The sequence below is a fragment of the Mastomys coucha genome, unplaced genomic scaffold (genome assembly GCF_008632895.1).
Source record: "Mastomys coucha isolate ucsf_1 unplaced genomic scaffold, UCSF_Mcou_1 pScaffold21, whole genome shotgun sequence".
Taxonomy (NCBI): Eukaryota; Metazoa; Chordata; class Mammalia; order Rodentia; family Muridae; genus Mastomys; species Mastomys coucha.
The window spans coordinates 1,331,958-1,352,387 of NW_022196904.1; the positions used below are offsets into that span (position 1 = coordinate 1,331,958).

At 42.2% G+C, this 20,430-nt stretch overlaps 1 protein-coding gene and 2 pseudogenes across 3 annotated transcripts; 2 read left to right on the plus strand and 1 right to left on the minus strand.

Annotated features, from left to right (window-relative positions):
* The first annotated feature begins 1,197 nt into the window (after positions 1-1,197).
* Positions 1,198-1,907, plus strand: LOC116104118 (annotated as a pseudogene).
* Positions 1,908-7,029: 5,122 nt separating this feature from the next.
* Positions 7,030-9,326, minus strand: LOC116104119 (annotated as a pseudogene). The gene is made up of 2 exons (XR_004123699.1): positions 9,249-9,326; positions 7,030-7,671 (listed from the first exon to the last, which is right to left on the minus strand). The product of XR_004123699.1 is annotated as a short transient receptor potential channel 4-associated protein pseudogene (transcript).
* Positions 9,327-11,421: 2,095 nt separating this feature from the next.
* Positions 11,422-18,010, plus strand: LOC116101532 (leukocyte immunoglobulin-like receptor subfamily A member 5). 2 transcript variants are annotated; one of them, XM_031385085.1, is made up of 5 exons: positions 11,422-11,521; positions 11,677-11,712; positions 11,880-12,164; positions 12,303-12,608; positions 16,373-18,010. In XM_031385085.1, exons 1-5 carry the CDS (start codon positions 11,488-11,490, stop codon positions 16,546-16,548), a joined length of 837 nt encoding a protein of 278 aa, XP_031240945.1. In that variant the 5' UTR covers positions 11,422-11,487; the 3' UTR covers positions 16,549-18,010. The 2 variants fall into 2 exon arrangements, with proteins under 2 accessions (XP_031240945.1, XP_031240946.1); XM_031385086.1 differs by lacking the exon at positions 11,880-12,164 and adding an exon at positions 16,195-16,245.
* The last annotated feature ends 2,420 nt before the right edge of the window (positions 18,011-20,430 follow it).

Sequence of the window (20,430 nt, forward strand, 5' to 3'; positions counted from 1 at the left end):
TTTTTTGAGAAAATCAACAAGTTAGATAAACCCTTAGCCAAACTAATTACAGGGCACAGAAACATTATTCAAATTAACAAAATAAGGAATGACCTGGATGACATAACAACAGAAACTGAGGAAATTTAAAAAACCACCAGATCTTATTACAAAAAGCTATACAAAAACAAAACAAAACAAAACAACCCCTGGAAAATCTAGATGAAATGGATGATTTTCTAGACAGATACCATGTAGAAATGTTAAATCAAGATCAGGTAAACTACCTAAACAGTCCCATAATCACCAAGGAATTAGTAGCAGTCATTGAAAACCTCCTCCTCCAGAAAAAAACAAAAAACAAAAAAACAAAGCCCAGGGCCAGATGGTTGGTTTTAGCGCAGATTTCTTCCAGACCTTCAAAGAAGAGCTGAAGAGCTAATGCCAACACTCCTCAAGCTATTCCACAAAATAGAAACAGAAGAAGAAACATTACCTAATTCATTCTATGAAATCACAATTACTCTGATATCTAAAGCACACAGGGACCCAAACAAAGAGAGAGAACTTCAGACCAATTTCACTTATGAGTATAGATGTAAATATACTCAAGAAAATTCTTGACTCTTCTTCACCTGCTTGCACTTACTTGCCAGCACATCTGTTGGAACCTACTTCTACAGAAGACCAGCTGAAACAACTAGCCTCATGGACTGAGCAGCTACTAGATTCTTGGACTTCCTATCTACAGCTGCTCATTGTTGGGTTAGTTGGACTACAGACTCCTTGAAAAATGAGTCTGAGCTTGAAACAAGACACATGGGAGAGTGGTTCCAAGAATAAAGTCCCGAAGTGGGAAGGCCCACCCACTTCTATTCTGGATCTCTGAGCTGAAAACACACACCTTTAATCCAGATCTTTAGGAAGACCCACCTATAATCCAGGACACACCTTCTGCTACAGGCCTATGTAAAGAACACAAAAGAAGGAAGCCTTTGTCTTTGCTAGCTTGCCCTCCCTTTGCTAGCAAGTATCTTCCTCCACTTGCATCAGACTTGTTTGGGATTCCAGCATATACTGAAGACTACCTTAGACAACCAGCCTTGAGAAGTGAACAACTACTAGACTCTTGGAAGGATGTTCTGTTCACAAGCAGCCATTGTTGGATTAGCCGGACCACAGCCTGGAAGAGAGAAAGTCTTTCAGTTCAGCTTGAGCATGGATTCAGAAACCCCTCATCCAGGCCCTTCCTGTCAACCACTGGACCTCCCTACCGGGCCACAGACCACCTCTGACAAGACATCAGGATCAGAACCAAGTAAAAATGAGCAGAGGTCCACCCAATCAGACAGCAATTCCAGAAAGCACACTGAAGAATCAGCTCAGATGGTGGAAATATCCCGGAAAAGAAGACACTCTTCCAAGGACTCCAGCCGGGTCAGAACAGAAAATGAGGGCAGCTCCCATGGCAAAAAGAGACACAAGACTTCAGTAAAGAAGGCTGAGCCAAAAGCCAATGGTCATCAAGATGAATTAGCCCATTGCCCAGAACCTCAGGACACAGATCCACCACCCATTCGGAAGAGCCTTGTGAACTTTCTGCAGGGGAAGTCTGAGGAGATTTATAGAGATGCAGTTCAGATGCAGGCCCAGCAGCATGGCTCCCTGCTCACCCCTGAGCAGTTCTCTCAGCTCAGACAGCTCTCAGAGTCTCTGTCTGCCATGGTGAACACCTTCTACAGGATGGCCAACCAGGAAGGCTTTGCCTTCCCTGCTGAGGGCTGGCTTGTCCCAGGCCCATGCCTGCCCCTCAGGAGCTGTCTGGCAAGGAATCTCAGAGTCCTTTGGTGGAGGGAAGAGAGAAGATCACAGATCCTGCCAACCCAATCAGACATGTCCTGAGCCAAGGCCATGAGAGACTCTCCTAAGCAGAGTCATACTCTGAGACAACAACAAAGGACCACTCCATCCTCCTGTCTACACAGCCTGTGGCATTCACCCTGACTATGTAAACATGTAACAGGCACATCGATGAGAAGAAGAGTCTGAAGTGCTTACTCTGGATTATGAACTTTGTTTCACTGGGATCTAGGACTCAAGTGCTAAATGCACAGTCAATCCTTGCTTTCTTTGGATATTTTGTTAAGTGTGTGTTGGATTTGTATGCTTATACTGTAGAGAGTGGCAAATAAATCTTGATCTACCAGAAAAAAATAAAATTCTTGCAAACAGAATCCAAGAACATATCAAAATCTTTACTCACCAAGATCAAGTGTCATGTCAGGGATGCCAGGATGCTTCAATATATAAAAATCCATCAACGTAGTCTGCTATAAACAAACACAAAGAAAAAAATCACATGATCATCTCATTAGATGCTAAAAAAGCCTTTGACAAAATACAACACCCCTTCATGTTAATAGTCTGGGAGAGATCAGGAACTCAAGGCACATACCTAAACATAATAAAAGCAATCAGCAAACCACCAGCCAACATCAAATTAAATGGAGAGAAACTTGAAGCAATCCCACTAAAAACAGACACAAGGCTGCCCACTCTATAATTGATATAATACTTCACATTCTAGCTAGAACACTTAGACAATAAAAGGAGATTAAGGGGATATAAATTGTGAATTAATGTATCAATATTTGCAGATGATATGATAGTATACAGAAGTGACCCCAAAAATTCTATCCAAGAACTCCTACACCTGATAAACAAGTTCAACAAAGTGGTTGGATATAAAATTAACTCAAACAAATCAGAAGCCAATCTTTATACAAATGATAATTTAGCTGAGAAAAGAAATTGGGGAAACAACACCCTTCACAATAGCCACAGATAATGTAAAATATCTCGGTGTAACTCTAACCAAGCAAGTGAAAGACCTGTGCAATAAAAACTTCAAGTTTCTGAAGAAAGAAATTGAAGAAGACCTCAGAAGATGGAAATATCTCCCATGTTCAAGAATTAGTAGGATTAACAGTAAAAAAGGCTGTTTTAACAAAAGCAATCTACAGATTCAATGCAATTCTCATCAAAATTCCAAGTTTTTCACAGACATGAAAAGAGCAATTCTCAAGTTCATATGGAAAAACAAACAAACAAACAAATGCCCAGGATAGTGAAAACTATTCTCAAAAATAAAAGAACTTCTGGGGAAATCACCATCTCTGACATCAAGATGTACTACAGAGCAAAAGTGATAAAAACCACATAATATTGGCACAGAGACAGACAGGTTGATCCATGGAATCGAAAAAAATATCCAGAAATAAACCCACACACTTATGGACACCTGATCTTTGACAAAGAAATCAAAACCATACATTGGAAAAAAGAAATCATCTGCAACAAATTGTGCTGGTCTAAGTGGAGGTCTGTATGTAGTAGAATGCAAATTGATCCATATTTATCATCTTGTACAAAGCTCAAGTCCAAGTGGATCAAAGACCCCTACATAAAGCCAGATATACTGAATCTAATAGAAGAGAAAATGGGAAATAGCCTTGAATGCATTGGGACAGGGGAAAATTTCCTGAACAGAATACCAAAGGCTCAGGGTCTAAGATCAGCAATTGACAAATAGGACCTCATGAAACTGAAAAGCTTCTGTAAAGCAAAGGACACTGACAATAGGACAAAACAGCATCTTACAGATTGGGAAAAGATCTTCACTAACCATATATCTGATAGAGGGCTAATATTTAAAAGATATAAAGAACTTAAGAAGTTAAACTCAAAAATAAAAAAAAAACTAAGCAAAACAAAACAAAACAACCCATGCTACCACTACCAGCACTACTAACAAAAATAACAACAACCACAAAAAACCAAACCAAACCAAAACAATAAGAAACAATAAAACCAAATAACCCAATTAAAAAATGGGGTACAGAACAAATTTCTCAGCAGAGGAATCTCCAATGTCTGAGAAGCACCTAAAGAAATGTTCAATGTTTTAGTCATCAGGGAGATAAAAATCAAAATGACCCTGAGATTCCACCTTATACTAATCAGAATGGCTAATGTAAAAAACTCAAGTGACAGCACATACTGGCAAGAATGTGGAGAAAGAGGAATACTCCTCCATAGCTGGTGGGATTGCAAACTGATACAACCACTCTGGAAATAAATCTGGTGGTTCCTCAGAAAATTGGAAATAGTTCTATCTGAAGACCCAGCTGTATTGCTCATGGGCATATATACCCAAAAGATGCTCCACCATATCACAAGGATACATGCTCCCCTATGTTCATAGCAGCCTTATTCTTAATTTCCAGAAGCTGGAAACCACCAATATGTCCTTCAACTGAAGAATGGATACGAAAAATGTGATTGTGGTTCGTTTTCAAAATGGAATAATATCCAGCTATTAAAAATGAGAATATCATGAATTTTGCAGGCTAATGTGTGGAACTAGTATATAATCCTGAGTAAGGTAACCCATAACCCAAAGCATATCTACAGTATGTCCTCACTAATAAGTGGATATTAGCCCAAAGTACAAAATACCTACAATACAACTCACAGACAATATGAAGTTTAATAAGAAGGAAGTCCAAGTGAGGCTGCTTCAATCCCTCTTAGAAGGGGGAACAAAGTAATCATGGGAGGCAGAGGGAGGAGCAGACCTGGGTTTGTGAGGGGAGGGGTAGGGGAAAGGTGGCAGGATAAGGTATTGGGGGAGATAGGAGAGAAGTTCAGAGGGCCAGGAGAATGGATGGGAATATGCAGCTCATGGGGGGTGGTGAGGATGCAAGGGGAACTTCTAGAACATCCCAGAAACCTGGGAGGTGAGAGGCTCCCAAGACTCACTGGGGAAGACCTTAGCCAAATGCCCAACAGTGGGGTGATAGAACCTGAAGAGAGCATATCCAGTAGACAGGCAGGGCCTCCAGTGGAGGGATAAGGTCACCAACCTACCTTCAAAATTTTTGACCTAGGATTGTTCCTGTCTAAAAGAAATGCAGGGACAAAAATGGAGTGGAAACTGAAGGAAAAGCCATCTAGTGACCAGCCCACCTTGGGATCCATCCCACAGGCAGGCACCCAACCCTGACACTATTACTGATGCTGTGTTGTGCTTGCAGACAGAAGCCTAGCATGGTGGTGTTCTGGGAAGCTTTATCAGCAGCTGACTAAGACAGATGCAGATACTTACAGCCAACCTTTGGATTGAGGATGTGGACTCCTATGGAAGAGTTAGGGGAAGGATTGAAGGAGCTGAAGGGGATGGCAACCCCATAGGAAGACCAACAGTGTCAACTAACCTGCACCATTGGGAGCTCCCAGAGACTGAGTCACCAATTATTTCTCCTGGCACATATGTAGCAGAGGACTGCCTTGTCTGGTCTTAATGGGAGAGTGTGCACCTAATCCTGTAGAGACTTGATGCCAGGGCAGAGGGTAGGTTGGGGTGTGTGGGTGGGATACTCCCTCTCAGAGACAGAGGATGGGGGGATGAACTCTTGCAGAGCGACCAGGAAGCAGGGTGGGGGACAACATTTAAAATGTAAATCAATAAAATAATTAATTAAAATAAATTAAGTTCTGTTATATCTATCCAACAGACATTACCAGCCTTACCCAGATGTGAGAAAAGGAACATTTCAAATGGCCAGAACTTAATGGAATGGGGTAATAATTACCTGTAGACTAGCCTGGGAAGGGACTCTAAACCTGGGAGAGGGGAAATCAAGCACTCTGGTGTTACTTATACAGGATTTCAGGTCTCAGGTAGAATTTTCCTGGTCGCCTATCTGGTACTGCTCCTTACCATGAATGAGCAGTGTTCAGAGTTGATCTTCCATGTTGCAAATGTAATGATAGAATTCTTAGGAGTTGGGGAAATGGTGGTCTTTGGGCAAAGGTAATTGTCCTTATTCTTTCACACCAGGCGAATGTAAAGTAGTGTAGCTCATCTGGGATTTGTTTTATTCTTCTGGTCAGTTAATGTCCTAGATCCAGAAGGCAAGTTCCTTTTCTTATTCTCCCCAAACCAAATGACATTAGCTTGAGAAACACTGTTCTCTGAACAACTAACAACACTTTATCCTGACTGAAAAGATCAGCTATAGGGCCACTTTCACATTTTGTTTTTGTTTTTGTTTGTTTTTTTTTTTTTTTTTTTTGAGACAATGTTCCTCTGTATAACAGAGCTCTGGCTGTCCTGGACTCATTTTGTAGACCCGGTTGACCTCAAACTCACAGAGATCCACCTCCCTCTGCCTCCTGAGTGCTGAGATTAAAGGCATGAGCCACTACACTTGGCCCCAGCCACTTCCAATCCCTGGCAACCACAGTGGAACACACTGTTTTGTTTGTTTGTTTGTTTTAAATAAAGTTCTTTAATAGTCTCCATTTACTCGGATTATTTGCTGTTAATAAACTGGCAACACAGGAGGAGCCAAGGGTAAGCTCTCAGCCAGGCTCCCATGTCTGGGCTCAGGCAGGCACAGGCACTCCATGCCCCAAGGGATGGAGAGAAAAGGCCCCCACAGCTGGGGAGCCACCAGGATGAACACAGTGGCCAATGAGCAAAGAGGAGCTAAAGGAAGACAAGGGGGTCAGGAAGGAGGAGATGGGCAGACCTGGGGAAGGCAGCATTCTCCGGTACCCACCCCTGCCCAGGGCTCAGGAGCCTCTCTGCCCGTGCCCTGAGGCCAGGGAGGTTTGGCTCACAGGGGTCTGCATCTTCCTCTCCATCATAGGACTGATGAGAGAAGCTCAGACAGAGATGGTTTCCCATGCTCCCTTTCTCTGGCAGACCAGGGCTCCAGAATTGCGAGGGAAAGGTGAGCATGGTGCCATTGTCCTTACCCGGGGGACAGTGAAGAAACAGGCTCCCCACTGACCTGGGTCCTCAGACCCAGGAGACAAGAGCTTCTAGGATGTTCCTTCCACTGAGCCTGCACCTGAACACCCAGGGTAGACAGAGCACTGGGGAGGCAAGAGAGGGACAGGGATGGGCAGAGTGCATGGCATGTGCACTCATGCTCAATGCACTCATCCAGCCCAGCAGCTTCTCGAAGCCCGGGCTCAAGGTCACTCCTCAGTGAAGTCTCTGTCTATGTCCATGTAGGGCTCCTCAATGTAGCTGACCATGGTCAAGGGCAACTGGTGGTCCGGGTTCAACAAGATGGACACTGTCTCCTTCCAGTATGAGAGGCTGATGCGGGAGCTATTCTCCAGGCAGGTGCTGTACTTGTCCTTGTGCCGGTAATGCTGCTGCCAAGAGCGCAGCAGGTTGTGGAAGTTGTTGAGCAGGAAGCCGGGGTATTTCTTGCTGTGCTCCATTCGCTGTAGCATCCACAGGTACAGGGGCAGCCAGTCTTTCCGTCTGGCCAGCATCAGAGTTACCATGCTGGTGTTGAGGCAGCTGACGTTCTCCTGGGTTAGTGTCTGTACATGGATGATATTGATGAGGCAGAAGAGGAACGACATCTGCGTGGGCACCTGGGATATGTAGGCAAGCAGGCAGCACTCGGACAGGACCTCGGCCACTTTCATGTCCACCTGGTTTTCAAATTGGTCCAGAGACAGAGTGACACAGCACACCAGCATGTTGATCTGTTTCAGGAACACCTGGAACTTTGCATCAGTGTTGATGTATTTATTGAATCTCTTGAAAGCATCAACGTTAAACTTCATCAGCTCTCCCAGCTCCCACTGGTGTTCTTCTTTTTCCTTACCCAAAGGAAGTACCAGAGGAAGGACACTCTCAGCACATATCTGCTAAACTATGCTCTTTTTGCTAGACTTTCCTTAGTACGAGCATCTTATTCTGCCGACAAGGTCCCTACTTCTGTCTTTACTGCACACCAACTTCTCTAAGGCTCTCTGCTTATTATGAGTTAATTATTTTTACTGTTGAAAAGAAAGTTCTACATCAAAGGCTTCCCCTTCCTAGCCATTTAGCCCTTAGATGCTGGGATGGTGGGCTGAGGGCACAGATCAGTTCACATTTAGGCGTTCTGGTCATTGGGGTCACACTTGATCATACTGTTCAGCCCTACTCACTTTTTGGATGTTTCAGAGGCTTCAATTGCCTTCTCCAGAGGGAATCCAGAGGTTAACTAGGGGCTTTACATTCAAACTCTTTGATGCAAGCATGGAAATCAACATCAGCCACATGCTGCAGTATCTAAACACATCCTTGATATCCATCTCCCATATGTTCATTAGCTGGGAGAGGTTCTCAGCCTTAGCTGGAGCTGCCATGTCACTTTCTTACTTCAACATGCTAGCTGGACCCAACAGGGAGCTGATTCCTTTCTTCTTTTTTTAATTTAATTAAATTTTATTACAATATAATTACATCACTCCCCCTTCCACTTCCTCTCTCCAGCCCCTTTCATGTCCTCCAATTTGAAATTGATAGTTTCTTTCTCTTTGATAATTGCTACATATGCACATGTGTGCACACATATTTACATATACACATACAAATAGTCAAATTGAAAGTAATAATTATTTTAATATCAAGAAAGATAGGAAAATTTTTGGTCATTAATTACAGTTTCCTCTAATATATTCTTTGACAGTTTCATACATGTATACAAATTATATTGATGGTATATCCACCCCTCTCACTTCCATACTTTTACTTGGACGTTGTCTCTGAACCTTTTATCACATTTTCCTCCCAATTTCCTTCTAGGTTAATATAATTTATAATTAACTTACTGGAGTCCAATTAGTGCATGGGTGTAGGGTCATCTATTAGGGCATGAACAACCTTGCAGTGGCCATTCTTCTAGAGAAAAGTGATTTATCCCATCTCTTGTTCAGCAGCCATCGACTGGCAACAGTACACACACACACACACACACACACACACACACACACACACACACACTGGGATTTTGTACAGGTAACCTCAGCTGCTATATGTTCATGCACACAACAGCTATTCATGTTCATAAGACAGCATTTCGCAGCACTCCTCCCCATCCTTTGGCTTTTATATTCTTTACTTCTATTTTTTATACTTTCTACCCCTCTTTCATGATGTTCACTAAGCCTTGGTAGAGAAAGTGATACAGAGTTAAGCAGTTATAATTATTTGTTGTCCACATTGTGATCAGTTATGAATGAGCCTACTGCAAAAAGAAGCTTCTCTAAGGAAGGTGGATTGAAGCACAAATTTGTGAAGTGAATTACTGGCATAGTTTTGTTGAGTTGAAAGGTGATGTTCTCAGATCCACCTACCACTGATAGGTTCCATATAGTGCTGTGGAGATGGGGAGAGTGGAAGACAGTACCTTGTCCGCAGTGTTTGTGGGGTTCTGTGTAGGGGAAATTCCTTCCTGATACTCCCTCAGACTCTCACACTCCAACATGGCCTCTTCTGTCACTTAAATAGAATTGCTTTAAATTAAGTAATCCAACCCACAACTTCTCACTAAAATGATACATACCTACTTCTAGCTCTCTGTTCTATCTATTCCTGTTAGCAGTCTCATCTTTCCTGACCCAGATTCTCCACAGAAGGTTTCTTCTAGTCTGACCCAGAAAACAGGCAAGCTTGGGGAGATTGTTTTTCAGCTCTGCAATGTAGTATCTACTCTTCTACACTTGGCATATGCTCAGAATTGTGACTGTCAGGGAGGGCTTCAGTGGAACCCTCACATTCAGACTCATGTGATGGATGACCATGGGTGACTGTCTTAGTTTGAGTTTCAATTGTTATGTAGAGACAGCATGGCCAAAACAGCTCTTATAAAAGAAAATATTTAATTGGGGCTTGCCTAGAGTTTCAGGAGTTCAATTCATTATCATCATGGTGGGAAGCATGTTATCATGCATGCAGACTTGGTTCTGGAGGAGATGAGAGTTCTACATCATGATCTAAAGGCAGCCAAGAGGAGACTGTCTTTGGCAGGCAGGCAAGCAGGCAGGCAGGCAGGCAGGCAGGCAGGGAGGCAGGCAGGCAGGCAGGCAGAACCTCTCTTTTGTCTTGGGCAGAGCTTGAGCATAGAACTCCAGTGACACACTTCCTCCAACAATGCCACACCCACTCTAAAAAGACCACACCTCCTAATAGTGCTACTTTGCATGGAGCCAAGCATATTCAAACCCCCACAGTGACAATACTGGAGTAGATCTGTCTTATGTACACATAGAGGTAGACAGCTCGGTGTTGACTGTGGGGTTTGGGTAATGAATTTAGACATCTAAGTACTCGTCTGCAACAAGGAGATTGGAGCCACAGATGCCTGCCTTTGCTAGAATCCATGACCCTACCATTTGGAGAGCAAATTCCCCTGCAGACCTCTGAAGATCACACATCTACTGTACTTCCTGCCCTTGTGATCTATGAAATGGGTTCTTCATTTAGAAATCTTTTCTTTCTCTTTTTCTTCCCCTGACCATGACTATCTGAAGTTTTCACACATATTATGATGGACCATGTGTAGATGCTCAGAGCAGAGAAAGACACACACACACACACACACACACACACACACACACACACACACACGAGCACCTAAGCTGTGCAACAACAGCATGCACTTCTCATGTCCCAAATGCATGTTTTATCCTGGGCTGGAAATCAGTGATGGATGAACTCATGAATGTCCCAGACACCATGACACAATTTAATACTCAATATGAATAGTGGAGTGCTTACAACAGGCTCCAAATGTGGAACCTTAGCAATGAGATTCTAGTCTTCAAACTATCACCACCAATGAGTAACATGCAGGTCTTAGGTAGAAAGCAAACCTATTGCAGCAGGGAGAACACAGCCCCAGGAAAAACATAAACAGTGAGGAGGGCAAGAGAAGCTCTGAATATTGTTCTTAGAGAGATGGGGGCAGATGATGTTACTAAGAAAAGAAAGGTAGGTCTATGCTGGGGACTCTTCTTCAGGGGACAGTGACACCCACTCCCTGAGCCATGAGAACAGCTGTGTCTCCTTCTCCACTTCTGTGAGTTTTCCTCCATGCCCATCCCCAGAATGAAGCTCCCTGTGAGGGGCACAGTTGATGCTCAGTGTGCCTGATATTCTCCACCCACCACGAACATGAATCTGCATCATCCCAGAAGAATTTTCATGGCTACAAGATAACTGATCTATGTAAGGAATCCCCAGAGCTTTAGAAGGAAGAGCTGGAAGAATGAATTCTCTATGGGGAGTTTTTAAGAGAGAAGGATCAGTCTTTAGCCACCCTCAACTGGAAGGGGCCAGTGAAGGAATGTAACAAAGCTATTTGCTGCTGTGCTCTTAATAAGTGAGGTTAAGCAAGATGGCCATGTCTGTAAGAAGTTCTGGAGTTTATTCAAACTTCCCCAGTCACAGCTCTGGGGAAATGAGAGGCAGTTGCCTCGGGAGGGCTATTTCCCTTCCTGTGTGTATTCTGAAGGTTCCTCTGCGTAATCATGTGATTCCAGGAATCCCGCCTCTCTAAACGTCCCATACTTTGTGATATTTGTCTATCTGGCCAGACACTGCGGTCTCTCCCCTCAGTACAACTGCAGCCACTGAGAGAAGGTGCCATGACCTTCATCTTCATAGCTGTGCTCTATCTGGGTAAGATTTGAAGAGTAGAAGGGCAATAATGGTCATACAGCCAGGTTCTAGCCAACCAGGAAGCTTCAGGGTGCTTAAGAGATTTCAGTGACAGGGAAGAGCGCTTTCTTTGGTAGGTATTAGGGGCAAACTTTTCATAGGGGATTCTCTTCTAGGGCTGAATCTGGGCCAAGAGACCTCCGTGTTGGAAGGTGAGTACATGTCTAGCTGCTCCAGATCACTCCTCATTAGGGAACTTGAAGCTTCTCCTGCTCCATGGGGCCCAAGAACATCAGATGATACCAGGGAAGGGGTGCTAGAGCTGAAGGCTAAGATCTGAGGGGGTTGTCCCATGACTGTTTCCCTCATTTCTTTGCAGGTTATCCCCACAAGCCAACCCTTAGTGTTCAACCAGGATTGGTGGTTGCCAGAGGGAAGCAGGTGACCATCTCATGTGAGGTGACCACAGGGGCCCAGGAATACCGTCTTTATAAAGAGGGGGGTCCACATCCTTGGCGCACACAGAACACTCCGAAGGCCACAAACAAGGCTCAGTTCTTGATCCCATCAATTGAACAACGATATGGAGGGATATATCGCTGTTACTATAAGACCCCTGCTGGGTGGTCAGAGCACAGTGACCCTCTAGAACTTTCCGTGACAGGTGAGAGAACACTCAGGCCCAAGCTATGTACCTCAGGAAAGTAGTCTACTTTCAAGAGTGTCCTGTCTCACAGCTCAACACTGGAAGGCAATGTAGACTGGACAATCCTACTTAACATGCTACAACTTTCTCTTCTAGGACTCTATAGTAAACCCAGCCTGTCTATCCATCCCAGCAATGTCGTGAACTCAGGGGAGACTGTGACCCTTCAGTGTGTCTCATCACTGGGATTTAACAGGTTTATTCTGACAAAGGAAGGAGAACAGAAGCCGTTCTTGATCCGGGACTCAGAGTTTGTAAACTCTACTGGGCAATTCCAGGGCCTGTTTCCTGTGGGCCCTGTGACCCTCAGTCAAAGGTGGATATTCAGATGTTATGGCTATCATATCAACAGCCCCCAGGTGTGGTCAGAACCCAGCGATCTCTTGGAAATATATGTGTCAGGTGAGGAAGCTCCGTCATTGACTCAATCAGTGGTTGACAACATAAGTTCATTGCCAAGAACTTTGCTTTTCCTAGGGGAGTTCCAGAGTAAGTAAGAGGATAAGGGAAACTGAACTGGAGCCCCAGATTAGAAGGAGAAGTGGCACGAGCAGGTAGAATATGAAGGGATGGGTGCTTGACAGGTGCCAGCTTTTTGATCCCCCAGGCCAATTTTTCTCTAGGGCTGCCTAAAAAGCACTCACTGCTGACTTAGCAAGACTTGAAATATTTCTGCTGGAGAGAACCTAACTGTTGTTTATAGATAGGTTATGAAAGGTTTTCTCTGTCCAAGGGATAGGGAAGTGACCTCATCCACAACCCTGGTCTGTTATTTACCAAGCAGGGCTCTCAAAGCCAACTTCCCTTTGGGCTCTGCAAGGACCCCTGACTGGGGCTGGTCCAGATGCTATGGGGTACACAGCATCTCTTTCAAGTGGTCAATACTTAATGGCTGTGAAATCCCTGATTATTGTTGAGTAGTCCAGTGGGTCCACTCAGAGACTCAAAACTGCACAGGACCAACTGCGGGAGAAGAGTTGATGGCCAGGATGAAGGATGAGGATCTCAAGAGCAATGCACTAGGAAGTGGGGCGGGAGCATAGTCAGCGAAAGCAGGATGGGAGCAGAGTCAGCAAAGGCAGGAAGAGATCCACATCCTCAGAGTCAGGTTCAGAAATAGTCAGCACTTCCCCCATCTCTCTTCCTCTAGGATAGCTGCCTGCCACTCTCTCCTCAATGAATCAAGGCCCCATGGTATCCTATGGAGAGTAAATGACCCAGCAGTGTCAATCACTGAAAATGATAGACACTTTTTTTTTTTCTGAATAAGAGAAGAGTATCTCCTTCTTTTCTGTATCTAAGATCAACATCTCCTAGATCAGCAGCATCAGGCAAACTTCTCTAGGAGTGCTGTGATCTCCCTTCTTGGGGACATCTAAAGATGTAACTGTTGAAACTCATAACCCTATTTGTTGTCATATTCCAGACCCCTGTGGAAATCAAGGTCTTAGATAAGAGGACCCCTATCTGTTCTGCTTGTGCTTAAGAGTTCACTCATTACCCTGTCCACAGGAAAACTATTGCCTCTAATTATAAGTTTTAGTGAAATCAAATAAAACTTCATTATAAAGTGACTCTGATACAAGTTTTGAGCACAAAGATCAGAGTGGGTCTGAAGTATCCATCAAGGAGACCAGTAGGAAACTTCTATAGAAAGGAGAATTCATCCAGATCTGCATGAAGCTATGTGATGAGAGTAATGTGCATTTACAGGACGGAACATACAAAATAGGGCCAGAGTTGCAGCTCAGTTGGTAGACTCATTGTCTAGGAAGTAGGAGATCCTGTCACTAAATACACTGGGAACTGTGATTGGTACTTGTAACTGCTGCACTCAGAAAGTGGAAGCAGGAGGATCAGAAATTCAAAGCAATTGTACGAGACATAGTGAGTTGAAGGCCAGTCTGGGCTATGATAAGACACTAGTCCAAAGAAAGAAGGAGGAAAGAAGACAGACAGGAAAAAAGGAAGGAAGAGAGGAAGGAAATAAGAAAATGAATGACAGAGAGACAGAAAGAAAAGAATGAGGGAGAGACAGGTAGAGAGAGTGAGATAGGAACAGAGTAAGAAATTAAATTAAGAAATTTGGACTTGCCAGGCATGGTAGTACACACCTTTAATCCCAGGAATCAAGAGACAGAGACAGACAGATCTCTGTGAGTTCAAGGACAGTCTCGTCTACCTAGCAAGTTTCAGGACAGTCAAGGCTATAAAATATTTTTGTCTCAAACAAACAAACACACACAAAAAAGCCTGGACAATTTTATAAAAAAATTTCTTGTGAAAATTTACAGTAAAGTCATCATACATACAAAATTCCCATTCTTTTCTTTTTAATTTTTTATATTTATTTTAATTTTAAAAATAATTTCACAATAAAAACTGTATACCCCTTCCTCTTCCAGCTCCTCCTATGTATCTTTCACTATCTCTCAAATTCATGACCTTTTTCATCAATCTTGTTATATGTGGGTATATATAAATATAACATGCTACATATATGTACAATGTGACATTTAGTGTTGCTCATAAGTATCAGTGTTTAGGTCTCACCATTTGGAATTGGATAACTTAGCATGGGCTCATCCCTGGAAAAAACTGGATTTTCCTCTCACAGCAGCCATCAGTTGTTTGTATCTTCCTCAACTAAGGGTGGGATCTTATGACATTTCACTCATCTGCATTGGCATGTCAACTGGTGTTATTATGCAAATACATATGCATATATACATATACAATAAATTCATGGATAAGACTCCTTGAAATAGATTGAAGACACTATCTTACAACAGATGTCCTGGCCCTCTGGTTCTTATAATATTTCTGAACTCTCTTATGAAATATTTCCTGAGCTTTAGCTGCAGGGGTTGTGTTATAACTATATCAATTACGGATGGGTATCTCATATTTAGTTGTGTCTTGACCAATTGTAGATTTCTGTGATGGTCTTCATTTCTTGTGTAAGAGAGATAGAGGAAGGTGGAGATGGAGGAGAGAGAGAGAGAGAGAGAGAGAGAGAGAGAGAGAGAGAGAGAGAGAGAGAGAGAGAGAGAGAGAGAGAGAGAGAGATAGAGAGAGAATGAGAGAGCGCTCTGGCCTCTGGGGGAGTCAAACAGGGACTGGGGGGCCACCTGGAAGAGAATGAAGGGGCAAGAGACACAAAGAATGGACAGCAAGTCAAGAAGTCTGATCACACTGACAAATTTTCATTTTTACCACCCCAGTTATATACTCATTGAAGCAGGATAGGAGGGGGTGAGGGGAGGGAGTAGGGGCACTTTGTCTCCTGGGGAGTGCAGATGCTCTCAGGACCAGGAAATTGGCTAGGTGAAAAGTACAGCAGGGAGGGGGAACAGAACAGAATAGGTTGCTAGGTACCTGTCTATATGATCCATAGCTATTTGTTCCCAACTGGGCTGGTAGTTAGGCACCTGTCTGCAAGACCCATAGATGTTTGTTCTCATAACAAAATGGATTGCAAGATACCTAACTGCAAAATCTATAGCATGTATTCTCATAACAAAGTGGATTGCTAGATACCTAACAGCAAGATTAATAGCTATTTGTTCTTGTCTGTGCTGGTACTTTTCCACTGAGGCAGCTGTTAAATTTCAACTGGGTTAGTACTTTCTCATGGAGGCCAAGACTAAGCACTTATGTCTGACAGAGCAGTTAATGTTCAAACAAGGTTGCTCCCAAGAAGAAGCTTTTGAGAGAGGGTCTAACTATGTAGCTCTGGTTGGCTTGGAACTCACTGTGTATATCAGGCAGCCCTCCAACTCACAGAGATCTGTCTGCCTCTGCCTCCCAAGTTCTTGGATTAAAGGCATGGGCTGCCATACCTGACTTTCCTTTTCTTTAAATGTCCTTTCTGTTAAAATAATGGTGCAGGGGACGGAGGAAGGAAGAAGATAAAAACATAGGACCTAAGAGAAACACTTGGGTTTCAAGTGTTTCACACATCCTACATTTTCCCTTTGGTTTTTAGAAGCAGATCAGTCCCTCAGGCCATCACCAAACATATCAGACCCCAGGACAGGTAAGTAAAGAGAATTCTTAGCCATAGGTCTCAATGCAGAAGATTAAGTCTTGTCCAGGGGAAGCATACTCCTGGGCTCACTTTCATCTGCCCTGTTCTTTGTGACCTCTTTTTCTATAACCTCCAGTTTCACAGCCCCAGGATTACACAATGGAGAACCTCATCAGGATGGGGGTGTCAATCTTGGTCCTTGTGCTTCTTGGCATTCTTCTGTTTGAAGCTCAGCACAGCCAAAGACGGACCCAACATGCATCTGGGAGAAAAAGCAGTGCTTCTTTTATTGTGGCAAACACCTGGGAATAAGCCCAAGGATCTCAAGTGGTTCTGTAAGAAAAATCTGGGGCTATAGTAGGGAACCATTTTACAGAGAACATCTAGGGAGAAAATGACTTGAGTGTAGGGAAATGCCTGGGTACTGGGTTGGAAAGGTCTTTTATAGCCAATCTTGTTATCTCTTCACCTAGATGTATAACTTGAGCTGACAATCTCCTCTTTCCCCCTACCTCCAATAATGGGGAAGGCATAATCCTGTCTCATTAGTCAGGTTTAAGTTCTAATCTTGTGTATCTTCTGCCTTCTCCCTTTTATTTTATTATATGCTACCACATTCCCCACTTGCATCATGAGCCTTCATTTTCTCTACTGAAAACAAATAAGCTGGCTGAGAAGGCAAAAATAATGCTCAAAAATCAGAGTCCAAGATGCAAAACAAGATCCTAATGTAATTAATGACTTAGCATTATCTCTTGAACCCTCAGTTTTGAACATGTTATTTATGTAGTTTTCTTGAAATTGAATACTTACAATCAACATACTTGCATTTGGAGGAACTTTCTGGTGGGGCTACTGCTGATGTGGCTTTGAAAATATCATTTTCTTAATAATAATTCAAGAAGAGTTCATGAATTTGGGAGGGAGTGTGAGAAGGAATGGGAGGAATTGGAGAAAAGAAGGAGGGGAAGAAATAATGTAAATACAGTATTCATATAATAAATTCAGAAAAAATTAAATAACCTTTCCTGTACATCCTCATGCACATGACTTTCCCTAGTTATAGTAGATAATCACACCAAAAGCAACTCTACAACCCAAGTGTAATGTCATGTATGTGGAGTTTAGAATTGAGACATGAAACCAATATATTTTTAAATTTAAAATTCAGTGTTTACTGCATATATTTATAGAAGCAGCTGGCATGTAAGTGAATCAATAATCTTGAGCCACTTCGTTGTAAATATTGATTAGCTCAATAAAGACACTTTTGAAAAATGATTAATTTTTTTGTGTTATCTGTAATGCCACTTACAATTCTTCCACATATGAGAGACTTTAATTTACTTCTTGGCCTTACTGTGATAATTAGGGCTTTACATAGGAACCTGAACATTCTATGGAAAAAAGAGATACTGTTGTCCTACTGATTTAAAATTTGACTTATGAGATTCCTAGGTTTTCATTGTTATATATAATGCTAAGTTCAGTCCATTATATTATCTTATTCAGATGGAAATTTATGTTTGTAGTTCTCTGTGATTGTTCGTAGTGAATGTGTGTATGAAAGGGACAAATGTTATTTCTTTATCTCCACAAATGCCTTCATTATGCATGCTTTCATTTTTCCCTTGTTGATGTAAAGGATGATATTAATTACTTTATGAATGACTCACAGTTACAAACCAGTGTAAATGCCTTATTCATGTTGTACCCATTGGATAAAATTTGATAATACATCCATGCACCACTAACAATAAAATATCTTCTCACATGTGAGAGTCTCATCATGTATAAGGTCCATGCTGACTGCTGTAACACCCTGTCCTAATTAACTTTCTATTCTGTGATAAGGCATCAGGGGCAAAAACATCCAGAGGGAGGGAAAGGTTGTTTTTCTCTTACAGCTCCCAGGTCACTGAACACCCTGAAAGGAAGGCAGGAACTAAAGTAGGACAGAACTGGCAGCTGGAACTGAAGCAAAACCCTTGGAGGAGTACTATTCACTGTGTCCTTTCTCCCACATAGACCGGCCTAACATTCATTAATAACAAGCACACCACAGATTCAATACTATTTTGTCTGCAAACAGTGATACCTTGACTTCCTTTCTGCCAACTTGCATTCCCTTGATCTCCTTTTGTTGCTGTAGCTAGAACTTCGAGTATTATATTGAATAGATACGGGGAGATGGGCATCCTTGTCTTGTCCCAGATTTTAGAGGGATTGCTTAAATAGATCTCTATTTAATTTGATACTGGCTGTTGTTTTGATGTATTCTGCTTTTATTATGTTTAAGTATGGTCCTTAAATTCTTGACCTATTTAATACTTTTAATGAAGGGGTGTTGTATTTTGTCAAATTCTTTTTCATCATCTAATGAGGTGATCATGTGATTTTTTTCTTTGCATTTGTTTATATAGTGGATTACATTAATGGATTTTAGTATATTGAACCAAACTTGCATCCATGGAATGAAGCCTACTTGATCGTGGTGAATGATGGTTTTGCTGTGTTCTTGGATTCAGTTTGTAAGAATTTTATTGAGTATATTTGCATTGATATTCATAAGGGAAATTAGTCTGAAGTTCTCTTTTTTTTGTTGGGTTCTTGTGTAGTTTAGGAATTAGACTAATTGTGTCTTCATAAAATGAATTAGGTAGTGTACCTTCTGTTTCTATTTTATGGAATAGTTGGAGGCATGTTGGTATTAGCTCCTCTTTAAAGGTCTGGTAGAATTCTGCGCTAAAGCCATCTGGTCCTGGGCTTTTTTTGGGGGGTTGGGAGGTTTTTAATGACTTCTTCTGTTTTCTTGTGGGATATGGGACTGTTTAGATGGTTTACCTGCTCTTAATTTAACTTTGGTACATGGTATCTGTCTAGAAAATCATCCATTTCATCTAGATTTTCCAGTTTTGTTGAGTATATATAGGCTTTTGTGGTAGGATCTGATGATTTTTTGAATTTCCTCAGTTTCTGTTATGTCTCCCTTTTCATTTCTGATTTTGTTAATTTGGATACTGTCTCTGTGCTGCTAGGAGTTTATGTTGTTGATTTTTCTCAAAGAACCACTTTTGGTTTTGTTGATTCTTCATATCATTCTCTTTGCTTCTCTGTGGTTGATTTGCCCCCTGAGTTTGACTATTTTCTGCTATCTACTCCTCTTAGGTGTGTTTGTTTCTTTTTGTTCTAGAGATCTCAGGTGTACTGTTAAGTTGCTAGTGTAGAATCTCTCCAATTTCTTTTTTCTTTTTCTTTTTTTTTCTTTTAGATATCTTCTTTATTTACATGCGAATTTCTCCATTCCCAGTTTCCCCTCCAAAAAACAAAAAAACAAACAAAAACAAACCCCTGTTGCCTCCCCCCTCCCCACGCCTGCCACCCTGCCCTCTCCCACTTTCTGGCCCTGGCATTCCCCTACACTGGGGCACAGAACCTTCACAGGGCCGAGGTCCTCTCCTCCTATTGATGATCGATTTTGCAATCCTCTACCATACACATGCTGCTTGAACAATCAGACCCCTCTATGTGCAGTCCTTGGTTGGTGGTTGAGACCCTGGGAGCTCCGAGGGTACTAGTTAGTTCATGTTGTTGTTCATTCTAAGGGGCTGCAAACTCCTCAGCTCCATTGGTCTTTTCTCTAATTCCTTCAATGGGGACCCTGCACTCAGTTTGATGGATGGCTGTGAGCCTCTACATCTGTGTCAGTCAGATACTGTCAGAGCCTCTCAGGAGATAGCTATATTTAGGCTGGAAGAGAGCACTTAGTGCTATGAATTTTCCTCTTAGCGCTACTTTCATTATTCCATAAACTTGGGAGTACTGTGTTATCATTTTCATGGAATTCCAGGAAGTTTTTATTTTCTTTCTTTTAATTCTTTCCTGAATTCTTTCATGTTATCATTGACTAAAGCATTGTTCAGCTTCCATGAGTATGTGGGATTTCTGTTGTTTTTGTTGCTGTTGAAGACCAGCTTTAGTCCGTGATGATCTGATAGGATGCATGGCATTATTTCAATCTTCTTGTAATGGTTGAGGCTTGTTTTGTGACTGATTATATAGTCAGTTTTAGAGAAGGTACCATGAGGTGCTGAGAAGAAGGTATATTCTTTTGTTTTAGGGTGAAGTATTCAGTATATATCTGTTTAATCCATTTGCTTCATAATCTCTATTGGTTTCTGTTTAGTTTCTGTT

What these genes read in the sequence shown, in the direction of transcription:
- LOC116101532 (XM_031385085.1), top strand. Translation starts at nt 11,488, where the DNA reads ATGACCTTCATCTTCATAGCTGTGCTCTATCTGG. An exon ending in CATAGCTGTGCTCTATCTGG is followed by an intron (nt 11,522 to 11,676) that starts GTAAGATTTGAA and finishes ATTCTCTTCTAG; the next exon opens with GGCTGAATCTGGGCCAAGAG. An exon ending in TCTAGAACTTTCCGTGACAG is followed by an intron (nt 12,165 to 12,302) that starts GTGAGAGAACAC and finishes TTTCTCTTCTAG; the next exon opens with GACTCTATAGTAAACCCAGC.